At 55.8% G+C, this 21,669-nt stretch overlaps 6 protein-coding genes across 6 annotated transcripts; 3 read left to right on the top strand and 3 right to left on the bottom strand.

Moving 5' to 3' along the window:
• Positions 1 to 1,408: 1,408 nt before the first annotated feature.
• CTHT_0057270 (GTPase-activator protein for rho-like GTPases-like protein) lies at positions 1,409 to 3,746 on the top strand (the record flags this gene model as incomplete). The annotated part of the gene is made up of 3 exons (XM_006695985.1): positions 1,409 to 2,006; positions 2,184 to 2,963; positions 3,016 to 3,746. 3 exons carry the CDS (start codon positions 1,409 to 1,411, stop codon positions 3,744 to 3,746), a joined length of 2,109 nt encoding a protein of 702 aa, XP_006696048.1.
• A 1,051-nt stretch (positions 3,747 to 4,797) lies between these two features.
• CTHT_0057260 (putative ribosome biogenesis protein) lies at positions 4,798 to 5,406 on the bottom strand (the record flags this gene model as incomplete). The annotated part of the gene is made up of 1 exon (XM_006695984.1): positions 4,798 to 5,406. One exon carries the CDS (start codon positions 5,404 to 5,406, stop codon positions 4,798 to 4,800), a length of 609 nt encoding a protein of 202 aa, XP_006696047.1.
• A 657-nt stretch (positions 5,407 to 6,063) lies between these two features.
• On the top strand, positions 6,064 to 7,607 carry CTHT_0057250 (mitochondrial 37S ribosomal protein mS29; the record flags this gene model as incomplete). The annotated part of the gene is made up of 2 exons (XM_006695983.1): positions 6,064 to 6,727; positions 6,808 to 7,607. 2 exons carry the CDS (start codon positions 6,064 to 6,066, stop codon positions 7,605 to 7,607), a joined length of 1,464 nt encoding a protein of 487 aa, XP_006696046.1.
• A 1,237-nt stretch (positions 7,608 to 8,844) lies between these two features.
• On the bottom strand, positions 8,845 to 11,649 carry CTHT_0057240 (putative DNA replication licensing factor; the record flags this gene model as incomplete). The annotated part of the gene is made up of 4 exons (XM_006695982.1): positions 8,845 to 8,928; positions 9,011 to 11,143; positions 11,244 to 11,488; positions 11,601 to 11,649. The coding sequence occupies 4 exons, from the start codon at positions 11,647 to 11,649 to the stop codon at positions 8,845 to 8,847; spliced, it is 2,511 nt and encodes an 836-aa protein (XP_006696045.1).
• Positions 11,650 to 12,509: 860 nt separating this feature from the next.
• Positions 12,510 to 16,387, top strand: CTHT_0057230 (uncharacterized protein; the record flags this gene model as incomplete). Its single annotated transcript, XM_006695981.1, has 2 exons — positions 12,510 to 12,626; positions 12,704 to 16,387. 2 exons carry the CDS (start codon positions 12,510 to 12,512, stop codon positions 16,385 to 16,387), a joined length of 3,801 nt encoding a protein of 1,266 aa, XP_006696044.1.
• A 400-nt stretch (positions 16,388 to 16,787) lies between these two features.
• CTHT_0057220 (arginine N-methyltransferase 2-like protein) lies at positions 16,788 to 21,307 on the bottom strand (the record flags this gene model as incomplete). The annotated part of the gene is made up of 3 exons (XM_006695980.1): positions 16,788 to 18,958; positions 19,043 to 19,360; positions 19,906 to 21,307. The coding sequence occupies 3 exons, from the start codon at positions 21,305 to 21,307 to the stop codon at positions 16,788 to 16,790; spliced, it is 3,891 nt and encodes a 1,296-aa protein (XP_006696043.1).
• Positions 21,308 to 21,669: the final 362 nt, after the last annotated feature.

The following is a 21,669-nucleotide window of genomic DNA, read 5'->3' as shown; positions in this document are numbered from 1 at the left end:
ACTTGTTTCAGAAGCGCTCCCAGAGCTCCAGGATTGCGCGGCTGACAAAGGACGCTCTTGTACTTCGGCATTCATCTCCGGTGCCAACGCTGGGAAACCAGGACACACAAAGAGCCCGTGTATAAGTGTTGACAGCCGTTTTCCCAAACGGATTTCCTCAAGTGTTTCTGCAATTTATGAAAGCTGGGCAGTGTGCTGGGTGAGATGGTGGCTGTCAGTTGGGTGTTGAGGACTTTTGAGTCCAATCGTTTCATCTTCCTGGCGTCGTTGGGGCTTCGCTTACAGAGTGCGGGCGACGAATCACGCTCACAGACACCAAAAGTCGCAGAGGTCTGGCAACAGAGTGTGGTGGGTCTGCACTTGGAGCCCCTTGCTCATTCGCGTCTGATCTCGCCAGCAAACTGTGTGCCTTCCCACTCCAATTTCCTCAGAATTGTTGGCTTTGAAATCGAAGCGCTTGCAGAGCACCGCAGCGCAGAAAAGGGACAATAAAATATTGAGGAAAACAAAGTGAAAGTGCGGTCCACATTTAAGCCGAGCCTGAGCCTCTTCAGGACCGGCGCCATCTTTCGAGGTTCCCTTCCCTTCTTGGTTGCTGTTGCTGTCATTTTCGCAGCTGCTTGGTGGGCCCCAAGCCTGTAGACAGACACAGTGCGAGGCCTAGCCAAGGAGCTAAGCAGCCAAAGCCCCCAGGCCCGGGGGGGGGGTGTCCAATCCGAAATGGCCCTTCATCCACAGCATTCATTGAGCATTCATCTGGCTCTGTGTGCCCTCCTCGTGGCCCAGTTCCTGCTTCAACTCGACCCCTCCATCTTTTGCACACACTTCCCATGCTCCCGCCCTCTTTTCATCTTCAATCCGTGCCTCTCTTTTGCAAATCTAGACAAGCAAGCCGCTTATTTGGGGGGTTCCAACTGCTGCATCTGTCGCAGACGGCAATCCGCCTATTTTTCCCATTTTCCCCATTTCGCCCAAGATCCCAACGCTGAGCTCTCCGGCGCTGCGGTGTATCACTGTTGCGCAACCCACATAACCCACGCAGTCCACGCAGTCCACACAATCCACAATTCACAACCACAACCAACACAGCAAGGCAACAAGCTGCAGCTGGCTGCCCGCTGGTCCCTGATTCCCCTTGTTTGACTCCTTACCTGTCTGGGCGGTTGTATCCATCATCCGTGCCTATAGTTTGCGTCTACATTGGTAGAGTGTGCGCAGAAGTACCTACAAGCGACATCAGTAGCTGAGGTAGGGCGCATTGCGGAAATCAGGACCCCGTCCTCAGGAGACCAGCCCGATTCAAATATCTCTGCGACAAGGATAACCGGACCCATCCCGCCGTTACTGTGACCAGGTGGCCCGGTCGCGCGCGCTTGGCCAAGGGCCAGTCGGTGATCCCAGCGCCAGCATGCCTCGGAAACCTGCGCCGCAGCCGCTCGCTCTGGAGCACTCCGCCGTGCGCTCCATCAGCAGCGACTCTCGCCCCGTGCCCGTGACCGAAACTGTTTCCAACCCCAATTCAGCATCCGACCAAGCATCTCCCCGATCCCCGCGATCGCCTGTCCGTCGTGGCCAGAAAACTCCAGATTCTACCGAAGAAGCGCCCCTGCAGCTTGCCAACGTCCTGCATCAGTCAGAAACTTCGCCGCGAGAAAACCAGCGCCCGTATCAACAGCAGCAGCAACAACAGCCGTCCCCATCGCACAAGCCGGACCAGCTATTCCACCAGCAGCATCAGCAGCAGAATCAGATTGAGAGCCAACAGCAGCCAGAGCAACGCTCGCTGACTACTCCGCGAGGTCGCCCGCCCGGCCAACACCACCTGGGCCACAAATCGCGGCACGACGAGGACAAAACGTCCAAGTCAGGCTTCTTTTTCAGCTTTGGAAAGTCTTCTAAGTCGTCAGACCGTGCCGCAGCCCATCAGCATACGAACTCTCGCGCCGACATCATGTCCAAAGACGCAGATCGCCCATCGCTCGCGAAGCAGAGCACTAAGGTCTCAGGTATGCAATTTTTTTATTCCCCTGTCCTCAAGAAAGTTTGGTGACATACGCACCGTGATCGTGCAACTGTAATGTTCGGCTGTTGCCGGCGTGCATGCTGCATGCAGTTATCTACTCCCTTGCTTTGTTCCTGCCTATCTTGGGACTACAGACGGCTGACAGCAATGACAAATGCAGATTCAGAGGTCCCAAGTCAGAGATCGAATACTCCTGGGCCGTCTCGGTCTGAATTGTCTCTGGCTTCTTCGTCTACAGACAACACCGATCTCCCCTCGAACCATTCTGGTACCACAAAGAAATCCAAGTCCAAACCGTTCAACTTGCTCAGCCGTTCGAGGTCAATCAACAAAGAGAAAGACGGCAAAGATGCCCCGAGTCCCAAAGAACAGCCTGAAGCGCCGACAAAAGGCTCCGAATCCGACCGACTGCAGACATCGGCAGCCCTAAAGACTGCACCACTTCAGACACATGACCGTTCCTTTAGAGAAATGATGTCATCGGCCGTTCGGCACCACTCTGCCGATCGGTCTCAGGGCAGGGATGGTGGGAAAGGAAGGGACAAGGATCAAGAGAAGGAGCACAAAGACAAGAGTTTACAGAAAGAAGGAGTAGGCTCGTTCTTGAGCAGCATTAAGCACAGCAAGGCGGCGAACTTTGTGAGTAGCAGGTTATTCGGTACCAGTCTGACTCGTGAGCCGGCCCCGCCAAAGGAGCCAGAGGTAGATGATGAGCACTACGTGTTAAAGGTCATCAACCTGCCTCTGGTCGAGCAAACACGCCTGACCCGGATATCCAAGCGACTTGAACATTCGCGCGATAAAACCGAGTTCTGGATGCCAGCATTCCCATGGAGGGCCATTGACTACCTGAACTACAAGGGGACGGACGTCGAAGGGCTGTACCGCGTGCCCGGGAGCGGGCCCCAGATCAAGAAGTGGCAACGGAAGTTTGATGAGGGTATGTGGCATGCGGATTGCTTCGACTGGACTTGTGTTGACAAGATGCACAGAGCTAGATGTCGACTTGTTCGAACAGCCCGATCTGTATGACATCAACATCATCGGTTCCATGTTGAAGGCTTGGCTGCGAGAGCTCCCTGATGAAATCTTCCCCAAGGAGGCCCAAGAGAGAATCGCAAGAGAATGCGCCGGATCCGAAACCGTCCCGGAGTTGCTCGTAGAGGAACTTTCGAACCTACCGCCGTTCAACTACTATCTGCTGTTCGCCATTACCTGCCATCTCAGCTTGCTCCTAGCGCATTCAGACAAGAACAAGATGGATTTCCGCAATCTGTGCATCTGCTTCCAGCCGTGCATGAAAATCGACTCCTTTTGCTTCAAATTCCTGGTATGCAACTGGCGCGAGTGTTGGAAAGGCTGCAAGAACGAGGCAAAGTATATCGAAGAGGAGTATAGATTGTTCGAACAGCCGCCACCGACGAGGGCATTAATTCCGCCGAAGCCAGATGGTGAGGAAGAGAGGCAACAGCAACAGCCTCAACCAGCCCCGCCGCCGCGACAAGAGGAACGCAACCTTTCCTCGTCTGACAGCGGCCGGAGTGGGAAGAGTGGTAGCTCAGAGGGGAAGGGCAGATTAAAGAAGAAGCTTTCCGAGGGCGATGACACGGGCGCGGTGAAGACCACGACCCTGACTATTGATCCCGGTCGTGAAATTACTACCAAGACAGGCGAGCTACGGCCACTCTCGCCAATTAAGCCGCTGTCGCCGTTGAATTTTTGATGATTAATACAACCCGTGGAGCTTTACTAAAAATTCATGAAAGACGACGTCAATGTTTCTCAGATCGCAGGCTGCTTTGCTATCAAGACTCTCTCTGGGCAAGGCCTCCTGCTTTGTCTGCAAATCAGGGGGAGTGGGTCCTCGGAGTTGACGATATGAATCGGCCGATCATCTTCGCTTCGTTGTTCTAAAGTTTTACCCACATGCTTTTGTTTTTCTTCCTTCTCTCCTCTTTATGTGCGGTTGAATACCCGTCGTTACTCTGGTTCACATACATCTTCTGTTTTGCGGTTCCACATTCCCTTCTTTCCCAGTCCTTTAGGCCTCATTTTTATTCCTTTCCTTTTTTTCCCTTACAAATTGTTTGTTCTCGATGGGGCATTAGTAATGAGCAGGGAAAACGGAGCATGTTGGTTTCTGGTTTCTACTTCTATGGTCATCAAGTGGATGAATTGAGGATAACCAAGGTGGTCAGACCAAACTATTGTCTGCCAACCGTTCTTCTAGACCATACTGGTCTACGATCTTCCAACTTCCAGGATGGATGGGGAAAGCATGGAATGCACAGATATCAAATTTTCGAATTACCAGGGGCGGGTTTTTGACATTCAGGCAGAGAGGATTGGTGGGGATTTGCATGTACAATAAAGGGGAAAGAGGGGGGGGGGGGAAATAGCTTTGAGAGCTATCACCATAACCTCAGTAATGAATGAGCCGGGAAGCGTCGCGCCGGGACACTGGATGGCATTTTACCTTAGGTACCTAGAGACACACGAGGATTGGTTTGCACCGGAGGATATTTTGAATGAACAGTTGATACATATTTTTGATTTCTTCCAATATTTTCTCTTAATTACTACGGCACTCCGTTCCAGCCCTCATAACGCCGGTGTACAGTTTATACGTAGGTAGGTGTAGAACCGAGACCCAACATGAACGCCATGAAATGCCATGAATATCGACATTACATCCCAAAATAAGCCTCCCAGCCCAGCAATATATCCCGATACAACCCCCATGCTCAGTTTGCTGTCCCCCCCTCCTCCTCCACTCATTTCTTCCCCATCTTCTCGGCCGCAATCCTCTGATTCCGCAGCATCTGCTTTTGATTCTTTTTGACCCGTGCCCTGATCTCCCGCCGCTTGTCCCCCCGCACGCTCGTCCCCTCCGGCCGCATTGCCTCCTTCGCCGCGCTGACCTCGATGATGGGATCCGTCTCCCCCCGCTTGTTCGCCCCCTTGTACCCCCACTTCCGCTCCCACTGCCCCGTAGTCGGGTTGTACTGCAGGTTGCGCCGCTGCTCCCTCGTCTTGGGCTTGATTCCCCTGCGCCGCGCGAAAGCTTGCCATTTGGTCTCGGGCTTGGGTTGCGGGACGGGTTTTTCGCGGGGGAGAGGGGTTGTGGGAGGGGGCAGGGTTAGGAGGACGCCGTCCTTGGTGGCGGTTATGGTGGTTGTGGTGAGCAGCTGGTTGATCAGGACCTGAGCGCCGTCGCGCGCGACCGAGGCGAGGTGTTGCTCGAGAACTTGGGTGTCGGTGGTTTTGGGGACGTTGACTGGGTTCGGGTCGTTTGCGAGGAGGAGACCTAGGTCGAAGGTGTAGGGGGTGGGTTTTTCGACTGTTACCGGGAGGCGGGCGGGTTTGGAGGTGTCGGTGGACATTGCGGCGACTTTTATATTTAGTATTTGCTCAGAGATTGGTTGGTTGGTTGTGATAAAAGGTGTGAGATTGAGAGGTTGGTGATGAAGTGAAGCGCTGATGCGAAGGCCGTCGCAAGTGAGATGAACTCGAGTTTGAAAATTTGGGCGGTGAGCAGCGGCAGAATCGCAATTGGCGGGCGGCTGCAGCAGCGTCGTGGCTTGGCAGGGCCCTGCAGAACAGTGCGAGGAGGAAAACCTGGGGGGACGAGATGGCGGGGCGGTCTTGGCTGTGGCCCGTGCGCGGCAACTGCACAGCGCCGAGCCGATTTTGATTCGAGCAGCGAGCAGCGACTCCAGCACTGAGTGGGCGACCAGAGATTTTGAGATTTTGTCTGCAACAGCGCACTCGGATCGCGGCCACTGCTGTCCCTGCTGTCTCTGCTGAGCTCGAGCCGGCCCAATTGCTTGCCCCCTGCGCCCCAATCCTTTCCGCTGGCGGCCGCAAGATGCAATAGACGCCTTCGCCGGCTCCCCGCTCGCCCAAAGACAAGACCGATCAGCCCCCTCCTCCCTCCCTCTCTCCCTCTCTCTCGAGTCCTCGACCTCCTCGAGACGACCAATAACCCCTCCTCTTCGCCTGTCTCGATCTTGAACCAGCTGTAATACCACTCATTAACCATGTCGGCGTCGACTTGCTTGAGGTGCTGCCTCGTGCGGCCAGCACCCGCCTTGTCTGCTGCCTCCCTTCCCATCCGCACAGCAACCCCTCTCCACCAGCTCAGACCAGCCATCCAGCAAGTTGCGACCTTCTCAACGACCCCTGCGGCCGCCAAGGCTGCGCCCAAGGGCAATGACCCGGAATCGTCGCTCAAGGGCCACATTCGTGCGGGAAAACGCCTCGTGCTGCGCAAGTTCAAGAAGAAGAACCTGGATCGCGGCAAGCCACCTCTGCCAGGTGAGCGCAAGGCCTACCGCAAGCGCATTATCCTAAGCAACGACAACGCCCTGCCCGTGCCCTGGGTCACCGAGATGGGGCCCGAGGACCTACTGAAGAAGCAGAACGAGGCCAAGGTGCTGTCTCTGCCGGATGATGTGGTCGACCAGCTGCGCGCCATTGAGGCGTTTAAGCCGACCCAGAACTGGAAGATGTTCCGCAAGCCGAGCGTGCTAGTCCGCAAGGAGACTGTTGATCTGGTTAATCGCATGCAGAATGCCGCTGGGAATCGTCAGACTCTCAAGCTCGTTGTGACGGGTGATAAGGTCTCGGGCAAGAGCTTGCTCATCTTGGAGGCCCAGGCCCATGCTTTTATGAACGAGTGGATTGTCATTCACCTGCCGGAGGGTATGTTCATACTCCTACCACATGGTAACTTCATGTAGCAGCTGCTGACACCCAACCCCCCCCCCCTCCTAAAAAAACAGGCCAAGACCTGACCAACGCACACACGGAATATGCCCCGATTCCCAACACCAATCCCACGCAGTACATGCAGCCGACCTACATAATGAAACTCCTGCAAAACATCAAGAAAGCCAATGAGAAAGTCCTCATGAAGCTCACCACAGTCACCACGCACCCCGAACTCCCGCAAAACATTACGCCCGGCACGCCCCTCATCACCCTCGCCGGCGCCTGCAAGGAGGCCGACTACGCCTGGGCGACGTTTATGGCCTTCTGGAAAGAACTCACGCACCCGGCCGCCCAAGGCCGGCCGCCCATCCTCTTCAGCCTGGACGGTCTCGCCCACATCATGCGCCTCTCCGAGTACCGCTCGCCAGCCTTCGAACTGATCCACTCTCACGATCTGGCCCTGGTCCGCCTCTTCGTCGACTGCCTATCAGGCCACACGCCGCTGCCCCACGGCGGCGCCGTGCTGGCCTCCACCTCGGGCAATAACGCCCCCAAGACGCCCTCTCTCGATCTCGCGCTTGCGCAGCGCCTAGCCGAGCAGGCCGGCAAGCCGGCCGCCGAGATCCCCAAGCGGGATCCTTATTTTCGGGGGTATGACGACCGCGTGGAGCACGCGCTGCGCAACGTGCAGGTGCTGCCCCTGCGGGGCGTGAGCAAGCTGGAGGCGCGCGCGTTGATGGAGTACTGGGCGGCGAGCGGGATGTACAAGGAGGTGGTGGATGAGAGGGCGGTGGCGGCCAAGTGGGCGCTTGCTGGGAGCGGGCTTGTCGGCGAGATGGAGAGGGCTGCGCTGTTGACTATGCGCATGTGAGACGGGTAGTTCCGGAAAGGCGGGTTGAGCGAAAGGGGGTGAAAAGGGAGGGGGGTTTGGTGTGTATGTTTGTGTATATGTAATTTACGAGATTTAGTTGTGGATGTGGAAAGGAAAAGATGGTGTAGACCTTGTATTTATAGAGGCATGCATATTCACGTCTCCTGAATCGGTTTTCTCTGGGATGATTTGAGTGATATGTGCTCTGATATGAGATGAAATAAGAATGCGGGATATCCAATTCCTCAAGTAAGCTCAACAGCCAAAGTTCGGCCGAATAACGCATGTGTTTTCACATTTTACAGGTTGGTTTGAGGCTAGTCGGTTGTGTGCAATGTCTTATAGAATAAGCTCTTTGCTATTTTCAACTGACTTGTCGACTTTCTTGCACCTACCTGTAGAGGTTTATATTTTCATATTCCTTTGATGGGTTTCACCTGGGATGTCTCAGTACGAGACTACGAGATGATATGAAATCAAGTTTTGACCAACCCAACTTTTTTTTTTTCAGTTGACCGACTTTCGACTAACTTTGCATCGATGTGCGGTTGGAAGAAAAAAAAAGTTAGTCAGCACAAACACAATTTCATTGTACTGCATTTTATCCTTTTATCATTTTATTTATTCCCTGCACTTCGTTTCTTTCTGTTCACCATGTCAACAACCCTTGACTCGTCTCGTTGTTGTACCACATAACCATCAACGGCATGAAAAAAAACAATTACCCTTGAGAACCGTACGCCCAACAAAAAAAAACCATCAAAACACAGAAGAAAAACACCAAACAAGAACCAATCATCAGCCAGACAACGCAGTCAAACACATTTACCTACAAATCATAGGTCTCAGGCGCAAAAGCCATGTTCATCGTGAGCATATGCACCAACCGGACAGGCATATTGGAGAAAAAGGGCAGCGAGAACATATTCTTGCTGTTACCCTCCATTTTACCCAACCACACCACACCATTTCTTTGGACCTTCACTAATACTTTTTTTTGGGAATGTCGGCCCCTTTTTCTTCTTGCTGTTGGTCCTCTTCTCGTCATGCTGCTGACTATTGTCGTTGTTGGGTCTAAGCTTGTGCGTGACAGCAGTCAAGTATGCCGGGAAAAGGCTTATCGAGCGAAAAAAAAAAAAAGGACCGGGGAGAAAAGGGGAGGGGGGAAGGGGGGAAAGGCGGAGTGCCGATAAAAATCTCGTCCAGGAGAGAATTTTGTTTTTTTTTTTTGAGTCTTTTAAAGATCTTCGTCGCTCGCGTCCCGCTCGTTCCCCGATGTAATGAAGACCAGGCGCGTGCCATTGCCTGCTGTTTGCCAGACCTAGAAAAACCTGAGCGTCAGTATCACTAGAAATAGATTCACACAAATATCGAGAGATGGACAGGTTCTGAAGGGGACGCACATCCAACTCGGTATACTCCTCCAACGCCGCCAGCCACTGCTGCTCCGTGAATCCCTTGGCAATGACCCGCTCCTTGACCTTGCGCAGGCTGAGCTCGACGCCCAGGGACCCGGCCTCGTCCTCGTCGTCGTCGGACACGTCGTCCGGCCGGCACGCCCCGCTGTCGGCCAAGCCCTTGACGAGATTGTAAATCCGCGAGCTGGCGTTCATCGCGCTGCCGCGCTTGCGCCCGTCGCTGTCGACCGTCGTGAGCAGGCTCTCCTTGCTGGCCTCCAGCAGCCGGAGTGCCTCGTCCACGTCTTCCTGGGAGACGGTGTTGCTGAAGCGCAGACGAGCCAGCGCCTGCGCGAGACGGACGACGCCGAGCAGCGTACGGGGCGTGGTATGTCCGAAATTGTTGAGATTGGCGTTCGGGTGTGTGCGAGCCTTCTGCTCGGCCCGACGTTGCGCCGAGCGCATGCGCACGTACGTCTTGACCATGTATTCCGAGACCGCCGGCGGGACCACGGGGCGGAAGGTGCGTGCGTGCGCGACGTAGGCTCGGACTTCTTGCGGGGTGAAGATGGCTGCCTCGGAAGAGGAGCCGTTCTCGCCGTTGACGTTGAGATCGGGATGGCGCATGTGCATGTGTACGTGGGCGACGTGCTTGGCCAGCTGGAGGTCTGCATCGCGGGAGGGGGTGTCCAAAAGGAGGAAGAGGATGTCGAAACGGGAGAGGAGGGCCGCGGGCAGATTGATGTTTTCGACGGCTGACAAGCGCGGGTTGTACCGGCCGTAGACGGGGTTGGCGGCAGCCAGGATAGAGGTACGGGCGTTGAGGGTCGTGGTGATGCCTGCTTTGGAGATGGAGATGGTCTGCTGTTCCATGACTTCGTGGATGGCCGTGCGGTCGTGGTCGTCCATCTTGTCGAACTCGTCGATGCAGCAGATGCCATTGTCGGCCAGGACGAGCGCGCCGCCTTCGAGAACCATTTCGTCCGTGACGGGGTCACGCATGACGGCGGCGGTCAGACCAACGCCGGAACTGCCGCGGCCGGAAGTGTACACGCCGCGCGGGGCGACCTTCGAGATGTATTTGAGCAGCTGGGACTTGGCCACACCGGGGTCACCCATCAGGCAGATGTTGATGTCGCCACGGATGCGCATGCCGTCGCCGACCTCCTTGGTGACACCGCCGACGAGCAGGAGGAGCAGAGCCTTCTTGACGTCGAGGTGACCGTAGATCTCTGGAGCAATAGACCGCGCCAGAATTTCGTACTGGTTGCCCAGGTGAGCAAAACGAGTCAGACGGCGCGCCATCAACGGATCGATCTCCATCTGATCATAGGCCTTCTTATGCTGCACAATGTAGTGAGCCTCCAGGTAGGTGTCGGTCAGGAGACCAGCACGCAGCGCCTTGAAGCCGGTGTAGGGCGTCGGCAGGAAGATGCCCGAGATGTCAACAATGTCGCCCGGGTTGACCTGCCGGACGAGGGTGCCGTAGCATAGTACGGTCAGCGTGCGCGGGATCTGGCCCACGGGAACCTGCTCGGCCAGTTCTTGCACCTTGACCTCCTGGAAGGGCAGGAACTTGGAAGCGCGCGAAGATGGGTACAGCTGGCCCTTCGCCTGGTTCTCAGTGCAATCCTTGGACGGACAGAGCGTCAAAGGACCGTACTGCTTGGCCGTGACGGGCTGGAAGATCTCGCAGCCGCAGCGATCGCAGGTATAGGCGCTGACCTGGACGATCGGCTTGACATCCGACACGCGCGTGGTGATGGCGCGCACGGTAATAAGCTTGCCGAGGTGGTCACCACGCACCTGGCGTACAGAGAGGGCCTTAGGCGGGTGGTCAAGCGTCGCACTGCGCGGCTTGAAGACGAGGGTGTAGCGGCGAGTCAGCTGGGCCGGGTACTGGTCCTGCAGGATGGTCGGGTCGGCCTCACGCTCGGCGGCACTAGCTAGTAGCTCGTTGCGCTCGCGGCGGTTCGCCATCAGCACGTCCAGCACGTCGTCCTTGAAGGTGATGCCCTCGCTGGGTTGGGGCATCAGCTTGTCGACGGCGCGGGAGAAGAGCTCGACGTAATGCTTAGTATTATTCTCAACAGACTCAACAAGGCGTAGTCCTTCATTTTGGTACACTTCTTGCTCGAACTGCGCATTGCTATGTTAGTTTCTTTTCTTTTCTTTTCTTTTTTTTTCTTTTTTGGTCCTCCCAAGGTGTCAATGGAAATCTAAGCCAGGCTGAGCGCACCGTGTACAGGTCGTCCAGGTCAATCATGATTTCGCTCTGCTTGCGGTCGGCCAACCGCTGCAAGATCTCCTGGTACTTGTGTGTTGGGGCACTCCTCTCCTTCGGCCGGCGGGGTGTGTTATCATCGGCCATAAGGTCCTCATCGTCGCTGAGGTCGTCGTCGGCAATGTTGATGTTGCCGAGGGCAGTGGTGATGGTCTGCTCGGGGGTGCATTTGAAGTCGCGCAGGAAGGCTTCGAAGGCGTCTTTCAGACATGTCAGCACTTATGCTCTAAATTCATCAATATCCATAGGGCGAAAAACGACCCAAAGGAAAAAGAGAGAGGGAAAAAAAAAAAGAAATCGAGACAGACAGACCTTCTTGTGCCCGGTAGTCGACCGGCGCCCGCATCTGCAAGAGCGCCATCTTTATTTGTTTGTTTGCTTGAAGAACACCAAAAAAACACGAACCAAATTACGGGAAAGGAGGGGGGGGAGGGGTAAAGGTCGCAGAAGGAGGGGAAGAAAATGAAGTTGGGGGCGGTTGATGTGGTGATAGCAGACACAGTCGCAGTTTGTATGGAGGAGTGCCCATTCAGTCCCTGCGGCCACGGGACGCTTGGCGGCGGGTGGGCCTCCAGCCTCCTACTGGCCTTGCAGTTGGACCCTGACGACGCGTCAGTTCGTCAGAGACGCGCTTTTTCGCGTCGCTGCCCAATGCACGGACCATCAATTAAAAAAAATCGTGTGCTCAGGGACCACAGAAGACGCCAGGAACCTGGAACCCGCTGGTCTGTGCGCTTTCCGGGTCTTGGCATGGTCTTGGCGATGTGGACCTAAACCGCCACCTGACTTGAGACGGCGTGGGGCGTCCCAGATTGGCGGTGGAGCTGTTTTTGGCTGGAAGGCTTGCGGGCTGCGTTCAGCTGGGGCCCAGGCGACCAGGCCAGGACTCAGGGAGGCCAGTCAATCTCAACTGCATGCCTCGGCACATGCAAATTGCCGGGAAACCAGCCCCGGTCCAAGTCCCGCCGAGGGAGAGGCGAAGCTGACAGCAACGCGGTTGATCTGCTTCTGCATTTGTAGCTTGCGTTCGTGTTGACACGATCTCAGATCTCATCTCGATCTGCCATTGAAGGACGAGATCAGAAGACACAGAAGAACAGAAGGAAGAAGGCAGGGAATGGCATTACCCTGACATCAACGCCAAATATCATCACCATCCTCGCCGCCGCGGCCAAAACACCAGCGCCCCAGGCTATCATCATTTTCACCGCACACACCACCATGGCGCCGCGACGTAACGCCCAGTCAACGGTGGCAGAGATCGCCTTAGTGCATCTCCAAAGCTGTCTTGTCAACCTGCCCAATTCGCTGGCCTCGCTGCTGGCCAACCTGAATACAGTAAGCCTATTCTCTCTTTATGATGTGCTCTGGGTTGTTTTACCGCCTGTGTGTGATGCTGACAAGTCGACCGCCAGCCCTCGCAGAATGTCATCGTCGAGCTGACCTACCGCGTGGCGTCCTCGTCGCCCGCCCAGGGCCAGCCGCAGGCCCAGACGCGGTCCGTCTACGTCGGCTGGACCGGTATGCCCAGCAAGCGGCGAATGGCTCCCCTCGTCGGCCGCGACGGCATCACCAGCTCACGCGGGATGCGTGACCAGGAAGTGGCCGCCGTCGAGATGGACGCAACGCTGGCCTCGGCCCTGGGCCTGCGCGACGGCCAGAAGGTCACCGCCACGGTACACCTCGACCCGCCGCTGGTCCATACCGTCAACATCGAGCCCCTGACCCCCGATGACTGGGAGATGATTGAGCTGCATGGCACCTTCTTGGAAGATAACCTGCTGTTCCAGATCCGTGCTGTGCCCAACCCCGCGTATGCCCCGGGAGGCGTGGCCGTCACGCCACATCCCCTGACTCTGCACTTGTCGCAGACGTCGACCGCTAGCATCCGCGTCCTCTCCCTTGAGCCGGCCCTGCCTGCCGACGCGCCGTTTGCGAAGATTGCCCCCGATGCCGAAGTCATTGTCGCGCCCAAGACTCGTCAGAAGCAGAAGTCGAGCCGTGATAACCGTAGCGTTGGCGGTGCCTCGAGGAAGAGCGGCAGGAGCTCGACCAGCACGTCCCGCAAGAAGAGCTCTCGCGAGGAGAAGAGGCCGGCCCTGTTCTTCCGTGGCGTTGACCGTGCCCGGTGCCAGGACTGGTTCGACGAGGGCGAGGAGCCCACACAAGACCTCAGTGTGTGGGTCGATCGCGATCTGTTGGCGTCTAAGGAGCTCAAGGGCGTCAAATGGGTATCGGTCAGCCTCGTTCGACCGGCCGGCTTGCAGCCCCCTCAGGAGCCTCAGCAGGGCGGCGGCAACCCAGCGGCTGCTCCCAACGCAGCACAAGAAAACCCGGAGACCAAAGCCTCAACCAAGCTCATCGCCCAGCTCCGTCCCTGGCGAGACCCTCCTAACGGCCAAACCGCGGCCCTCTCATCCCCCCTCTGCGCTGCCTTGGGCTGCGAGGGTTTCGTCGGCGGCGTGGTCAAGGTCGAACCGGCTCCTCCTTGCCTCCCACGCAAGACTGTCGACGCAGACGGCGTCTCGCGCGACTCAGTCCAGAAACTCAAGATCTACCCCTTCCAATCGACCAAACCCGTCCACGCAGCCGGCCTTAAGTTCGGCGGCCAATCCAAGGCCGAAAAGGACGAAGCCGCCAACCAGGTCCGCCACATCTACGGATCGGATGGCTCCGGCTTGCTCTTGGGTCCTCTCACCGACGGCCAGATCCTCGCCGTGCATCAGGGCCTGCAATGCCCCCGTGGCTGGGAGGGCGCTCTCGTCAAATTCGAGCCCGCTCCGCCGGCTGCCTCGTCGTCCTCTGGCGCGCCGGCTAAGAAGCCGTTGAGCTGGATCATCGGTGCTGATTGGAAGCTGCCTATTGTTGTGCAGCCGCCTATCACGAAGCCGGCCTGGCTTGCGGAGTTCGATCTGGATCGTGTGCCGGATGCATCGTCTGATACCCTGCTCGTGGGCATCGATGACCTTCTTGATCGGCTCAACTCCCACCTGTCGCATATGTCCTCCGTCCTGCTGACCGGCGGCCAGGGCGCGGGCAAGACGGCCGTTGCGCAGTCTGTTGCCCGCGCGCTGCGCGGTGGACAGTTGTACCATGCTACTTACTTCCCCTGCACGAGGCTCGTCACCGACGAGAGCCGGACCTCGACCATCAAGGAGACGCTGACGAGGCTGTTCATGTCTGCTGCGTGGGGCGCGCGCCTCGGTGGGCGCGCGGTGGTCGTCCTGGACGACCTGGACCGGCTGTGCCCCGCCGAGCAAGAGCTGCAGGTCGGCAACGACAATGCGCGGAGCAGGCAGATCAGTGAGACGCTCTGCGCGCTGGTCAGGCAGTACTGCACGCGGGAGACGGGGGTTGTCTTGCTGGCTACGTGCCAGGGGAAGGATTCGCTGCATAATGTGTTGGTGGGCGGGCATATCGTCAGGGAGATTGTGGACTTGGGCGCGCCGGATAAGGAGACGAGACGGAAGATCTTGGAGGCGTTGACCAAACAGGGTGCTGTTGAGCCCGAGGAGGTGAAGCAGGATGGAGGGGGAGAGGATGAGTTTGGCAGTCGGCCGACTACGGCTGATGGGAGTGTCACGGGGGACGAGGGCGGTGGTTGGATGATGGATGGAGCCGGTCGCCGTCCTAACCGGGCCAAGACGCCGCGCTCGAAGCCTTCGGGCTTTGTCCTCGACCCTGACCTCGACTTCCTCGATATCGCGGGCCAAACGGACGGCTACATGCCCGGCGATCTAATTCTCCTTGTCTCGCGTGCCCGTAACGAGGCTCTCAGCCGTCTGGTGAATGGCGAATCGACCGCCAACCCCGACGCGACCACCATCCCCCTCGCCCGCACCGACTTCGACCAGGCCCTGAAAGGCTTCACGCCCGCCTCCCTGCGCAACGTCACCTTGCAATCCAGCACCACGACCTTCGCCTCGATCGGCGGCCTGCGCCAGACCCGGCAAGTCCTCCTCGAGACTCTGCAATATCCCACCAAATACGCCCCCATCTTCGCGCAATGTCCCCTCCGCCTGCGCTCCGGCCTGCTCCTTTACGGCTACCCGGGCTGCGGTAAGACCCTTTTGGCGTCTGCCGTCGCCGGTGAGTGCGGCCTCAACTTCATCTCCGTCAAGGGCCCCGAGATCCTCAACAAGTACATCGGCGCGTCGGAAAAGTCCGTCCGCGACCTGTTCGCGCGCGCCCAGGCCGCCCGGCCGTGTGTCTTGTTCTTCGACGAGTTCGACTCCATCGCCCCGAAGAGAGGCCACGATTCGACCGGCGTGACGGATCGCGTCGTGAACCAGTTGCTCACGCAGATGGATGGCGCCGAGGGCTTGTCCGGCGTCTATGTGCTTGCTGCGACGTCCCGGCCGGACTTGATCGATCCTGCGCTGCTGCGTCCGGGGCGGTTGGACAAGAGTTTGTTGTGCGACTTCCCGACAATGGAGGATCGGCTGGACATCATTCGCGCGCTGGCGAAGAAGGTTAGGGTGAGTGATGAAGTGTGGGGGGATCAAGAGAAGCTGGATGAGCTGGGACGTCGGACCGAGGGATTTTCGGGTGCGGACTTGCAGGCCCTGGTGTCGAATGCCCAGCTAGAGGCGATCCACGATGTGCTGAGCCAGACGGAGCCGGCCTTGACGAATGGGGCGAGCAACAACAGGAAGGGGCCCAGTGGGAAGAAGGGATCGGCGGGGTCGGCGGCGAGGAATTTTGTGCAGTTTAAGTATGGCGAGGAAGACGGCGTTGAGCAGGAGATCAAGCCGCGTACGAGGGCCGCGCAACTCGCAGAGCAGGCGGCTATTGCGGCTAAGCTAGAAAGTATCAGGCTTGCCCGTAAGCGCGCCAAGCAGCTGCTTCATGGCAGCGTGACGTCTGATGCGGGCCCTGCCCCTACGGAGGAGGGGAAGGAGAAGAAGAGTGATGGACCGGAGGTCTTGATTCGGTGGTCGCATCTGGTCAAGGCGCTGGAGAATACTAGGCCGAGTATCAGCCCGCAGGAGAGGCATCGGCTGGCGAGGATTTATCATGAGTTTGTAGCTGGCAGGAGCGGCGATTTGAAGGATGGACAGGCGAGTAATGAAATTGGGGGTAGGCAGAGTTTGATGTAAACATTTGGGGACGAGGTAACGAATGGGGAGAATAGTTATTATTATTTTGGGTAGATACAGAGGGGAACCGAATATATAATAACGAGGTGTGTGTGTGTGTGTGTGTGTGTGTCTATGTACGTTATGAATGGGATATAATATAGGCATTACATCCAGCGAGGATAAAAGAAGTATAGATATGGAACCATAATTTGTTATATTTATTTGAACCAACTATCCAAATGTGATGACTTTTTTTTTTCTTTAAATCTTAAGTATGCTTAGGAATGATGCTCTCGCTCAGTTTCCCGCATTCTTTCTCTTCCTCTTTCTCCTATATCCCCCTTCTCCCCCCCCCCTTCCCTTCTTCCTAAACGCTCACCAAACCGGGTCCTCTTGATCCAATTCCTCCTCTTAAACCTCAAAGCTCTGACTGCCAACCCTCCTCCCTCTGCTCACTCAAAAAATACATCCTTGTCCCTTCCACGAAGCCCATCCATTGGCAGAGGAATAATCCCTTTCTCACCGCACTCTTCATCCTCCCCAGAAGTGTCCCCATCTCCTTTTCCTTTTCCTTCTTGACTTGTTCGTGTTGCTGCTGGAGAAGTAGGAGGTGTGCTTTGAAGACGTTCTCTCCATTCTTAGCTCTGATGCTAGAAATTTGTTGGCTTACTACCACTGACCCGACAGCAGCACCGGCACCGACACCAGCAGTGCTGCCATTGTTCGCCTGCCCCAAAAGCCAAGGAACATCTGCTGACACGATCGAAACCGGAAGGGGAAACAAATCACCCTGTCCACTTCCCCCTTTGCGGACAGAGGGGAGCAGCCGCGTTAATGCGACGGTAAACCATTTACTTTGTGAGTGTGTCTGAGGGAAGAAATAACCTGTGGTGCTCTTGTGAACGAAGGAGAGGATGAAACGTGGATGCTGGAAATGGGAATTGGCGTGGCGAGGGGCTAGAGTTTCGAGGAAACTTGACCGAGAAGAAGAAGAAGACGATGATGATGATGATGATGATGACGAGGGGTTCTTGGTGTTAGGATAGGATGAGGGTGTTGGCTGTGGTAGCGAGGGGAGTGATGATGGCCAGGGAGTTGGGACAGGAGTTGGATGGCTTGTCGGTATGGGAGGAATATCTGGGGGAAGGGATGGAGATTGTTGTTTGACAGTTGATGATGTTGGGGTTGGGTTGGGAGGTTCTGGGGCTTGAACTGGTCTGGAGTGTTGGGTGAGCCGTTCTTCGTGGGGATAAAGGCTTGGCTGCTGGCTGGCCTTGGATGCTCTTCGGCTGAGCGAGCAGATCTCAGTCAACAAGCCATCAGAAATCTCCTCTACAACGCGACCAAGCGCGTTATTGTTATGGACAACGGCGGTACCCTGAGATGATCCAGCTCCAGAACCATCACCGGAAACCTCATTCACTTTCCCTTTCTCATCCGTTAAGTCCAGGTCGCATACAGACGGACAGGCCGACTTTTCAACCCCTAAACTCCAAACTGAACTCTCACCATCATTCCATACCCTCTCGACCCTCTCCTCCCCCTTCATGACACCGCTCAAAATCTCGCTCAACCTCTCCTTCAACTTAATATTCATCATTCTTAGCCTCTCATCCATCCATGTACCGCAAGAGGGGACTCGCCAGGCATGGTAGAGATTCCCATGTGTCCTGGGCGTCCAGAAGCCCCCATGTGTGTGAATCAAAAGGTTGCAGAGGTAGCAGGCGTCTTTGCTGGCGGCTATGACTCTCGGTTTTTTCCTTTCTATACCGGAATTCTTTTCTTTAGGGACGTAGAGCTCGTAGTATATTAGAAGTTGCACCTCTGCATGAATCCTCTCCGACCCCAGCACCTCCCTCACGGTCTCGTGGAATGCTTCCTCGTTTAACAAGAGCGCAACATTTTTGAGGATCTTTTTCGGGCAGATTATTTCTGTGTGTGGCACACCCTTCTGACAGTTTTCCAGGGAAATCGGGAGAGAAAACCGTTTGTTGATGTTTGGGTAGGAAGGTCCTTGAGGCCGGGTGAAGAAGTCTGCGGGGAGGATGGGACATATAACTTCACTGTTTTTGAATAGAGGGGTTGCATAGGCGAGTTGAATGAGGTAGGCTGTGCAGTCAAGGTAGCGGACCAATTTTGCCAAGCGAACGTTGACACTACGCCAGATGTGAGGTATATTCGAGTCGATGCTTTTGTTGTTGTTGGGAAGTTGGGTAAAAAAGGGATCGATTTCACGAGAGAGCCGAACCAACTTCTGCACAGCTACCAGCATGCTGTGGATCTTTGGCACGACATCAGCCGGCTGACATGTCTCGAGAGCCTGTAACCGGTTGAGCAGAGCCTCAGCAGAGGTTATGAATGCAATAGCCGCTGTCCTCTGCTTTGTGGAAAGGGATTCTTTGGCTTTGTGAACGGCTTCAATTACTTGCTTGAGGGTTAGGCCGAGGAAAGGCTTATTTCTGTGCCTCCAGAGAGTGCAGAAACCCTGGGTTGCGTCCGGGCGCCGGGAGCGGATACGAGAGAGGATGCGGTATTTGGAAAGGTTCAGTATAGCGTAGAGAAGGCGGTCTGAAAGACGTTTTTTGGGATCTATACAGGATCGAATGGTAAGCATCCTGTTCTCTCGGAACGATGCATATAGATAGTTAGGTAGGTAGGTAGGGAGGTACAAACACTTTCCGCCCTTCATCAACAACTTCAACACCTCCTCAAGCCCCTTCTTCACACTCTGTAGCACCGCCTGCCCACTATCAGGCGCGCGTCTATTGATTGTGACGACAACCCTGATCCCATTCCCTCCATTCAGCTCTTCCACAGCCGCAGCGACCACGTGATAAGGCGAGTCGGAAATACTAGCAAGAAAGGCAAAAGTACTTGCTAGCTTTTCCTCCTGCGTGAGAGAGAGCTTTCGACTATTATCGCTAGTGTCGAAAGAAGGAAGAGGGTTAGGGCCCGCGACACATGGAGACCGCCGTAGGAGGGAGAGGAGGGCTACGTTCTCAGCAAAAAAGAAGAGCTCAGATGAGGTGTGATAGTTGCAACGGGCATGGTCGTTGTTTTCAGACATGGGTATGAGACTGGGAGTCGAGGACAGCCTAGGAGGTGAGTAGAAGAGGAAGAAGGAATCCTTCATCGGGGAAGAAAGGAAAACAAAAAAAAACAAAAAAAAAAAAAACTTTAGGCACAGCCTGGTTAATAAGTAATTGTTGGCCGTTGGCCAGCCTGCAATAGGCCTACCATACAGCACAACACAACAATATAGTGGCCGTCGTCATGACAGGAGCTCCCGTTTGTGTATTGTGACGAAAGGCCATGCATGATTCGCGGGGCCGGGCGGTGCAAGTACTGAGGCCTACTACAATCATGCGGCAGGGTGCCTTGTGTAACGTCAGTTGGACTCGGCCCTCGTCAAACGGACATTTGGCATTCGTTCAACCCATGAATGTGCACACGGGTAGCCGGTACTCTGCAAGCAAGAGATGTTAGAAAAAAAAAGAAAAGGCTCTCGAGGTTCAGAACAAGTTAGGTTGACTTACTGTCCAATGTCCAGTATCTCCTCTTGACGCCTTCCCACTCATCCTTCCCGGCCTCAGCCAGCCTCGCCATGTCGACGTCAATGACCGTCCATTCGACGTCGAGACCTGCATCAGCAAGATGAAGCTCGACAACCCGTGTGTACACATCATAGCATATCTGTCTATCCGCCCCAAGACCGTTAAAGAAGCCAAACCTTCCCTGGCCGTCCATTAGGCCCGGAAGAAACTCCGTAAAGAACATGCGCAGCTGCGAGTAATCCTCACCAAAAGTATCGAAATAGATGGCATCGTAGACATTACCCTCCTTCAACAACTGCTGGCACACCTCCTGCCAGCGCCCAGCATAGACCTTGTATGCTCCCGGTTCAGGCCCGCTCTCCTCCCAGGCCTTGCCAAAGCGGGAGTTGGGCGACGAGGAGATGTGCTCCAGCACGGCGGGGTGTGCCTCGATGATGTGGTGCTTCGCGGGCTTGGTCTCGGCAAACATGCTGTCGATGATGCCCATGCCGAAGCCGATGTTGAGGATGCGCTTCCCTGCAGCGCGGTCGGGTAGGAGGGCGTCGACACTGCGGCGCATGATGTCGGTCTCCCAGGCCATCATCACGCCGTTGCCTTCTTCATCGACTAGCTTACCATCGAAGTAGGTGAGCTTCGAGCGCAGGTAGGCTTCGGACGTGACAGGATCAATGTCATCTGCGGGGGGTTTGAAGCGAGGCTGCTCTTCTTCCTCTTCCTCTTCCTCTTCCTCTTCCTCTTCCTCCTCCTCCTCCTCCTCCTCATTATCATCTTCGTTTTTCTCCTCGGCCTGACGACTCTCTTTCAAATGTTCCACATCAACCAACTCCGGCGCCTCCTCGCCATCCTCCTCACTTACGATAACCATACTCTGGCTCTGGCTTTGATTCCCCCCCTCCACAGTTACATCCTCCTCCCCAATAATTTCAATATCCCCATCTGCCGCCTCCTCTCCCTCTCCATCCTCACTCCCCAACTTCTCATACCCCTCCAATACCCCAAACAACATCTCCGCCCTTACGCCTGCCTCCACACACAGCTCATACAAATCCTTTCTCCCCAGCCTCAGTGCCACACACCCGGGAGTCTCATTGTGGTCGTCGACATCGTTCCAGATCGCGCCCCAGAGCAACAATTCCCTGACTGTCTGTCTCGCGTTCTCCAGGTCCGTTTCGTCATCTTCCTCGGAGGGAGTGCCACATGAGCGGATGGCGGCGTGCAAGGGGGTCTCGCCGGTCGTGGGGTCTTGGGCGCGGGCTACGCTGGGATCGTCCAGGAGCTTCTTGACGGCGGCGATATCGTGGGCCCATGCGGCTGTTAGAATGCGCTGGGTTTCGGCCGGGCAGGAGGGAGAGATGCGGGCGGCGATGGAGTCGCGGTCGGCCATTCTACTCGATTTCGACTTTTGGTTTTTTTTTCTTTACTTTTTTTCCTTTTATCTTTAATTCTTTTTTTTTTTTAGATTTGGTCGGTCTTATCAAGGCAGGCAGCAACATATGTGAAGGTAGCCCCGCTATGAGCCCCTCGCAAAGTTTGAGCGCACGTGGGGTCAACAGTGGGTGGGCTCACGGTGGGCAGGCTGTACTGACATGCAGATTTGGGCAGGATGCAACAGCGGGCGCCAAGCCCGAATCGAGATAAGCTTGCTAAACGGGCTGTGCCGTCCAGGACTGAATTTCAAGACATTTCTACACTTGCAGTCAATCCATTCTTAACACAATATCTCACTCAATTCACGTCATGAAAGAC

Source organism: Thermochaetoides thermophila (assembly GCF_000221225.1).
Source record: "Thermochaetoides thermophila DSM 1495 unplaced genomic scaffold scf7180000011820, whole genome shotgun sequence".
NCBI lineage: Eukaryota > Fungi > Ascomycota > Sordariomycetes > Sordariales > Chaetomiaceae > Thermochaetoides > Thermochaetoides thermophila.
Note: the sequence above shows the minus strand (reverse complement) of the source record. Positions and strands in the feature narration are given on the sequence as shown.